The sequence below is a fragment of the Lytechinus pictus genome, chromosome 17 (assembly GCF_037042905.1).
Source record: "Lytechinus pictus isolate F3 Inbred chromosome 17, Lp3.0, whole genome shotgun sequence".
NCBI classification, from domain to species: Eukaryota; Metazoa; Echinodermata; class Echinoidea; order Temnopleuroida; family Toxopneustidae; genus Lytechinus; species Lytechinus pictus.
Window position 1 is genome coordinate 770,490 of NC_087261.1, and position 9,502 is coordinate 779,991.

General features: G+C 34.5%; 1 protein-coding gene across 2 annotated transcripts in view; it reads left to right on the forward strand.

Annotated features, from left to right (window-relative positions):
* LOC129280743 (peroxidasin homolog) overlaps positions 1-9,272 on the forward strand; it is a 121,240-nt gene extending 111,968 nt beyond the window's left edge. For both annotated transcript variants that reach the window (XM_064112688.1, XM_054916751.2), the window contains 4 exons: positions 86-1,721; positions 2,195-2,403; positions 2,982-3,247; positions 3,853-9,272. In XM_064112688.1, the coding sequence (XP_063968758.1) occupies positions 86-1,721; positions 2,195-2,403; positions 2,982-3,247; positions 3,853-3,900 (2,159 nt within the window). In that variant the 3' untranslated portion in view covers positions 3,901-9,272. The remainder of the gene's footprint in view (positions 1-85; positions 1,722-2,194; positions 2,404-2,981; positions 3,248-3,852) is intronic.
* Positions 9,273-9,502: the final 230 nt, after the last annotated feature.

The following is a 9,502-nucleotide window of genomic DNA, read 5'->3' on the forward strand; positions in this document are numbered from 1 at the left end:
CACATCTCAAATGTATACCAGTTTTGTCACACAGTACAAGGTTATTTATTTTTATCTCATATTTTGTTGTTTTTCTTTTCTACAGAGTTCACCTACAATGATCTGGTATCTCCACGATTCCTCAATCTCATCTCTAACCTCTCACAGTGTACTGCCCACACAAAAATTGTCAACTGTTCCGATGTCTGTTTCCATAAGAAATACCGTACCTACGATGGAACATGTAACAATCTCCAGCATCCAGAATGGGGTGCATCGCTCACACCTTTCAAACGACTGCTAAAACCAATTTATGAAAATGGGTTCAACACGCCCGTCGGTTGGAATACAACCCATCGGTATAATGGATTTACGAAGCCAAGCGCAAGGAGGGTGTCATCTCGGGTTGTCTCTGCTGCCGAAATAACTTCACACAAGCATTACACACATATGCTGATGCAGTGGGGACAGTTCTTGGATCATGATATGGATTTCACAGTGACGAGTTTGAGTCGAGCTCGGTTTAGTGATGGTGTAGAATGCAAGGATACGTGTGAAAACCAGGTTCCTTGTTTCCCGATTCAGGTTCCAGAGGGCGACAGACGTATCCATCGTACGCAGTGTATAGAGTTCACCCGATCCAGTGCTGTGTGTGGTAGTGGAAGTACTTCAGTGTTTTTCAATAGGATCATGCCTCGAGAACAAATCAATCAAATTACTTCATATATTGATGCTTCTAATGTTTATGGCAGTACTAAAGAAATAACAGATAAACTCAGAGATTTGAATAATGAGTATGGCAGGCTGAAAGTAGGACTTCAAGTTGGATCTGGTCGTTTCCTGCTACCCTACAATCGCGATACCCCAATCGATTGTGATCGCGATGAAGACGAGAGTCCAATTCCATGCTTCCTGGCGGGTGATTTCAGAGCAAACGAACAATTAGGTTTGCTTTCGCTGCATACGGTTTGGATGAGGGAACATAACCGTATCGCTCAAAAGCTTCGTGAAGTCAACACCCACTGGAATGGGGAAACTGTTTTTCATGAAACACGAAAGATCATAGGAGCGGCCATGCAGCATATAACATACACAAGCTGGCTACCCAAAGTCCTTGGACCAAAAGGAATGGAAATGATGGGGAAATACGAGGGTTACAATCCGAACACAGATGCCTCTATCGTCAATGCCTTTGCAACTGCTGCCTTCCGCTTCGGTCACAGCCTCGTCCAGCCAATCGTAAAGCGTCTCAATTCCACTTTCCAGCCAATCTCCCATGGCAACCTCCCCCTACATAGAGCCTTCTTCTCTCCATACCGCATCGTTGATCAAGGCGGGATCGATCCAGTCTTGAGGGGCCTCTTCGGGTCGGCCATGAAGGCACCGAGTCCAGACGAGATGGTCAATACAGAACTCACGGAACATCTCTTTGAGATGGTGCATGAAATTGCTTTGGACCTCGCCGCTATAAACATCCAGCGTGGTCGTGATCACGCACTCCCTGGATACAACGACTGGCGTGTGCTATGCAACATGTCTGCTGCTGCAACCTTTGATGATATTAGCTCTGAGATTAGAAACCCTGATGTTAGGAGGAGATTGGAAGAACTCTATGGTCATCCTGGAAACATTGATTTGTTTGTTGGAGGTCTTTCTGAGAATGCGATAGAGGGTGGTCTTCTGGGACCAACGTTTACTTGTTTGCTTGCTAGACAGTTTCATCGGCTCAGGGAAGGAGATAGGTAAGTCTATACATCACTCTTCATTTGAAAAATCATTTGAAAAACTTTTGAATAAGAGAGCAAGGTCCAAATAAGAGTTGTTCAAGAACATTCAATCATATTTCTTCAAATAACCAATACACTTTTGTCTTATTTGTGTAAAAAAGGTATCTAAAACAACTACTGGGGATGGGGTGTTGGAAGCAAAATTTAGATTGACTCCTCCATCTCTGAAACCTAATTTGACTTTGCTGGTACAAAATGACCCAAATCATATTCTTTACACTTTTCTAACCTCGGGATGTATTATCTGACCTAGTATGTATACAAGACTGCTTCCATGTTAACTGTATGACATTTGTGCTTCTCTTCTAATCAAAACCAAGAAAGACAAATGTTGACAAAATGCCTTCCAAGGGTTTCTGGTCAACCTCAAATCTGTCTCTGGAGCAAATGTCAAACCCTCTCAACCACCATTATCTCTTACCTTACAGGTTCTGGTACCAGAATCCAGGTGTATTCTCCCCGGAGCAGCTGACGCAGATAAAACAGATATCACTAGCTAGAGTGATTTGTGACAACGGAGATTCCATAGACCGAGTCAACCAAGATGTCTTCCTTTTAGCAGACTACCCAACGGGATATAAGAAATGTAGCAGTATACCATCAATGGACCTTAGGCTATGGGCTGAATGCTCAGAAGGTAAGTGTCTAATGGTTTGATATGATAGACAGAACTGCACCATGTCACATGACGTGACCAATCAATGATTAGAATCATAATAGGAGGTATATAATACTTTTATACAACTGTTCAATATTTCTTACTTTGTAGGAACTTACTAACAGAACTTGGATAGTATTTTAGCACTTGGCGTGGTGAATATTCTTGCTTTATCATGTAATGAAATTTAAGATCTATAATATTTTACTTATTTCTTAAGCATTTTTTACATTTCAGAATTCTGTAGATTATGAGTATCATATGCTATATAAGTAATATATTATTAGTATTAGTAGAAGTAGTCAAAATAGTAGTAGAAGAACTTCTAGTAGTAGTAAAGGTGGTGGTAGTAGTAAAAATAGTACTATTATTGTTATTGTTGTTATCATCTGTATTTTATTATTATAGAATAGTACTTCTATTTTTTGGGGAAGCTTACAAGCATATAAAAAATAGGATGATATTTGATCACTTTGGTGACTATTTTGCTCTATACCATCATTAGATAGTACTGTTATACCAATGTTTTACACATTATATTTTGTGTCTTTTCTCAGGTGCTGCTCTTGCCGGTACCTTCAGCCGATCTCGTCGATCAGTTCCTACCTACAGTCAACCAGCAGTACCTCAGACCGTCAGAGCAGAGAAAGCTATACCCAAGGATCCTAGCAGACGACCAAAGTTTGTAGAAATAGAGATAGATGCTGTGAGGACTATAGAGGGCGCCACATCGGAACGGACAGTGTCACTAGAGACGCAGGTTGCTGAGATGCAAGCGCAAATGAGAGAAATGCAAGCTCAGATTGATAACTTACAAACACAGGTTAGTGTATTGATTAGGTACCATTTAACATAACTAAATAATACAAACAAGAACGATAACAACAACATCAATGAAAGGTTAATAATATAATAATTATAATAGTGGCTACTTAAACAGCACACAGTTCCACTTGCTGGTGCTGATGCCACCTGATGATAATTGGAAATGAAATTGAATAGAATTGGAAATAGATATCTTTTTGAACATATTACACTATTAATTTGTTAATGAAAAAGGAAAAGATAAATTTCATTTTGGATTTGAATTTTTTTTACTCGTTTCAAGTCACCTCGTGTATTGTAGAGGTTCTGTGGTATAGTGGATATGTCTTCGGACCATAAATGACAAGGTTCAGGGTTCAATTCTTGTCTCGGCATTGATGTACATTTGCCACACTCGACCCAGTTGAGGTAACGGGCTACCTGACAAGAATTTATTACTTGAAAGGTTAAAGAACGCCGTATTGGATTGCTCAAGTCTGGTTAATAAAATGCAGCACTAAGAATCATTTGTATTTAGAAATGCTATGTAAATATTTGATAGTATGACTATTATTATATTTACCATTTTTGGGGGGTCTTTTTGCCTTTTGTTCCATTTTCCAGGTTCAGCAGCTAGAACGAGGGAGGAAAGGAAAACGCCACAGGAATTGACCTTTGCATAACCTGCCATTTAAAACTATGACCTTTGACCTATGAAGCAGGGCGCCCCCTGTCACGGTCCAGTCGTAAAACCCAGCAGTGGTTTAGCGACAGATTCTGTGTGTAGCCTTATCTACCTGTACTCCAAGTGGTTTTTGTGAGTTTTGTGATTATGACTCATGTAATGAATAGATAGGGATCCTCAATGTGCCTTGTTTCTAGGTATATCATGTTTTTATTTTGCTGTGACGGTCAGGTGACAGTCCTGGTGCTGATGATTAAAAAAAAAACAATTTTTTTCCTAAGAAACCTCTCTGAAGAATTTTGTGTGTTCTAACTTTAAATAATTCACTTGTATGGTGACTTTTCTCTGTTATCATTCTTACCAATATGTGTCACCAGGATATGAATAAATTTTATCTAATTGAATATTTTTTAAAAATCCAATTCTTGAATATTTCATTTGATATTTTGAATATTCATGACCAGGGTACTGTACTTTTATCATCTATTTGACACATTAACATCATCATGTTTAAAAATATGCATATAATATATAACTCCAATAGTTGATATAATTGTGGCATTGAGGCATTTTGCTTGTAAAGGAATTCAGCATAACAATTTATGTCCTTTATTTAAGAATTTGCAAAATTAATGAGACATATGTATATTTATAGAAATTGTTATCTATCCTTGTTTTGTGTAATATCTTTGATGTGATGTATGTAAAAAAACAAACAAACAAACAAACAAAGAAAAATTATAATTTTAAGCTCACAATACTCAATATAAGTGAAAGCTTCGTAAAACTCTTATTCTCTTTGCACATGTAAACCAGACCAGTGCCTTGTCCATTTTAAAAATAGAAAACATCTTTGCTAAGAGGATGACATGATTCTAAACTTTTGTACTCTATAATATAATTTTTTGTTTTATTTTTTCACATGTACTTTCCTCATGCATACAAATATTTATTTTTCATCATTTAGTTACGTATCTTTTGACGTCAAAATCTTTTTAGTTTTGATAGTTCTTAACTTTTACATGTAGATAGTCCTTTCTGCTGTTAAGAACAATTGTTATCCCGTATTGGATACCTACCCTTGACCTAAACCACATGTAGGCGAGGCTGAAAACTTGGCTCTGAAGGCGCTGGGCTTATATATTTCTGTGTATCTGTGATTAAAAATCATTAGTAAAAGTCATAAAGCAGGGTTAAAGACGGACAGATAACTTGACATTGATAAACACACACACACACAACTTATGATAAGACTTGCACACATGCACAGACAGACTGAAGATAAATGGAAAGATAGAGACAGAGGGCAATAACAATGTAAAAGCTAGATCCTTGCAAGTGAATCATATAGCATAGTACGATAGCGATAAAATAACCTTTAATAGAATAATCTTAGAATTCATTTATCTGACTAATAATGTTGATATATTTGTGTGAAAGCTGGTGCTACATACTCTGTACATTGCAATTGTATTATAACTACTTAAAAAGATCTGTGTTTCATTGGGTAAAATTCAGATATGAAATATGCAATTCTATATATGAATACATAAGTTCTCATGCACAATCTTTTGATTAGCTCTTTGACTATATTTATGCCTTGAATATTTCAATAAATTGCAGATGGATCTGACATAGTTGATTCTTCTATGCCCATGGAAATCAGTTACTTAGCTGGAATTCAGTCATTAAAGGTGTTGATAACATGTTTTGCACATTCTGGTCTGACTAAATTTACTTAGGGAAATATTTGACTTAAAAAGATGATCAACTAGTGTGTAGACTACGGTAATTCCTAATCTATCATGACTCTGATTTTATAGCCTTTTGTTTTTTTAATGAATTTCATAACAGTATTTTATACATTTTTACCTTTTACAGAAAAAATGAAACTCTTGACAGATGTTCATAACTGCAATTGATCTGTATGTTTCTATTAATAGCAATGATGATGAATATGTACTTAAATCTTTTTAATGTTGTCTTTTTATCATGACTATAAAAAAGTCCATGTACATATACCTATAGAAAATAGCTAAGAAGTAAACACTATCTTTATTTCACAATAATTTTATGACCTATTTTCTTAAATCTGTATCAAGCATGGTGTAAATCTGGGAAGCTACGATAACTTTTTACATTTACGTTTTTCTTTCACTGTGTTAATTGCCCATGTTTAAATTTGATTTTTTTTAAATTGTAGCTGATATGCCCAGAGAGTCTATTAAATGGTTTGAGTGGCAAATATGCGGATAAATTGAACTTCTACAATCAGATTCTACTTTTTTTTATGATACCTTTGCCCAGGCTCGATTCCAGCTGGATTAGACAATACCATTTCAAGGGTCATATCATGTTTGCATAATAGTCAGCTTCTCAAAACTACTGTATTGTGTCTAATCTGACTTAATCCGCGCCTGCCTGTCCATAATTACATCATAACTTTAGACTAGAGTTTAAATCAACCTGGGTACTGTAATCCTACACTTGATTTTTACGATTGATTTTACAATGTAGTCAATGCAATCAATCATATTTTTTTTCTAGGATGATTGTAAGCTAGGGTTCAGAATATGGGCCTACATGTATATCTTTGCATTTTTGTAGTGTTGTTTATTCAATTTTTTTGTTCACTCCAAGCTGCAAAGGGTGTATGCTCATTTCTTTCAATCAAAGTCATACTTACACTATTCTTGTATGTAATATCTATACATGTACTGCCAGACAGAAAATTTTGTCAATTTTTAAAATTCATATTTTCATTTGAGAATGTACTACACCATAATGCCGATACTATTTATATGTATTTAATTGATAATTGTGTTTCATTATGTATTAGTTATGTATTAGGGTGTAATACTAAATAGGTTCATTATTGCGGACTGAAATAATCGCTAGAGGGTATTCATTTGTCTCGCAATCTACTATGTTCAACAGGGAAATTCGTGATCACTCTCGCAAAAAGTGTTCACTAGCTTACAAGTTCGAGAGCTTTCGAGTGCCGCTGCAACTCTTTATCAAGTGACGAAAATTATCTGATAATGAATTCTATTTATACCAATCCCCAGGACCATACGCACGAACGCGGGAACAATAGGTGGGCACTGATCCGTTATGTGATTGGTCGGGCGTATATGCAAATAAGCCGGAGGTATATGCAAATACGCCGCGAGTCGTGATCACGAATTTCCCTGTTGACCATAGTAGATTGCGAGACAAATGAATACCCTCTAGCGATTATTAGGGTGTATTTTACATTTTAATTAACACAACAAATTACTTGGAACTGTTTTTTTTTCTTTAATGTACCTTTCTTAGTCTGCTTCCCACATGCTGATTGGTGTTTAAAAACTTCATAAAAATGATTATGGATGATTTTGTAATTATCATTGTTTTGTATTATGAGTATGTAGAGATCATTAGATCTTTTTGTTTTTATCATTATTTTTCTATATACTTCAATCTGCTGCAAACAAACTCAGGGAAGTTTCAAATAAACTTCTAACTTTCAATTCATTTTGTTTGTTTACAATCCTATTAATTTGAAATAGTTTGAGACATACAACACCTGTCAATCAATAGAATACTGGTTTATTCTACAAAGTTGCTTATCATTGAAGATAGCTAATCATCAATGATATTAAGAGCACATCCCTTAAACTATAAAGATCATTCTAATTGATGAGGGAGAGTTTCACTTGATGATTAGACTAGGAATATAAGTCATATCATGTGGGACTTCTAAGATAGATTTAACTTTTAGCTTCAGAGATATTTGGTTTATGTAAGGAATAAAATACTTCAAATAACAATGGACTTCTTGATCTTAAGGCAAATGACATGTTTCACATTTTTAGTGAGCAGTATGTAACGTCAGCATTTATGAAACATTTTCCTTAATTTCTGTTATCATCAGCAGTTTATAAGAACTTCTTTGTTTTAATCAACATTTTCAAGACATTTTAAGATTGAACATCAGGTAGTATAAAGCCAGTGTGTGTGTGATGGTCTGTAAAGATCTTATTTTTCAAGTTTCCTTGAAAGGAAAATTCAATCTTTCCAATGAAAGCAGAAGAAAACTCCCAGAGATGGAAGGTCTTGGAAATTCAACAAGCAAATCACTATTATCGATAAAATTGTCAAATTGGCAATGATTGTCATGAGTTTCTGATAATATTCTTTTAATCATTTTGTGAGTTTGGACAGGTTAGAAATTATATCCTGAATTGAGTTCTCACCAGGATACTGTTGATTTGCTTTATAATTTATGTTTGTGTTTGTCTAGTTACTGCTGTAACAAAAACAATTACTCTTTTACAATTTTTTTTTGTTTCATTGTCAAGAATTTCAACTTCCTAATAATAAAGTCAAGTATTTGGCATTGAAGGTTGGGTCTGCCTTTTTTTATATACTTAAATTAATCTATCTTGATAAAAAAACGTTTTGTCGGTGTTTTGTTTTGTAAATCTCTTTTTATGCTCTGAAGTTGGTGCTAGACTTGAGTCAAGTTTGATGAGATTTTGAGTCAGTTTATTGACAATTTGATAATCATTTGTGAAGAAGCAATCAGAATGTATTACTCGCCGTCTTCCTCATCTGTGTCTTGTGTGTATTTGTTTTATTTAATTTCATATTAAGCTTTTGATTATCATGTCATGTATTAACCCTTAACAATATGCAACTTGTATATTTAGGATTTGATAATTAAAAAAAGGTGAACTATTTATATACTATGCACCTTAAGAAATTATTTGATGTCATGAAACCTCATTTTCATGACATTAACATTTTTAACAAAGATAATATAACTTTTAGGACTCTGTTCTATTGAGACATAATTTTGACTTAGTTTTGTCATCTGAAAATTAAATTTCTTCCACTTTTTAACAGTTTGTAACTCTATCTTGTGATAAAGTGATTAACAAATTAGAGTAATTTATATTTTTGAAACCTGTAAACATCAATTGATAGAATTTGTACAGTTGATAATATTATGCTGCCATTTTCATTGTGAGTTTGGAATATTTAACATTCATCATTAACAATAATAAGAACTATATCAATTTCTTTCTACCAAGGGTTTATAGTTTGTTGAGGAGTCGTAACATAACAGGATTAATTGGCTCTTCATATTATTTCTTTTCCTTTTTTTAACATATCAGTGGATGGGAATATCTGGATGATTCAATAATATTTCACTATAATTGAATGTTCCACACTCATCATTACTAACTCGATCTTTGAGGTATTTTTATATTTTTTGTTTCTTTGATAATTTTGACATGATCACATTGTTATCTTGTGATATTTTTGTATTATTTGTAGAAAGTCGTAAAATATTAAAAACACAAAGAACCAAGATATTTCTTTGTTGAGTGTTTATTGATGTCAATTTTATGCAATATGGGAATGAAATATGCACTTTTCTTGAGGGTGTGTGAGTTTTTGAATGTGTGGATATTTCTTAAAAAGGTAAGTTTGGTTTAGGAAAAGGGTAATTTCATTTTGTGGACATGATATTCAGACTGTTTGAAAGCATCACAATTTTGAATTCATGGGATTCAAAAAGCTCTCACTGAGCTTATCAGG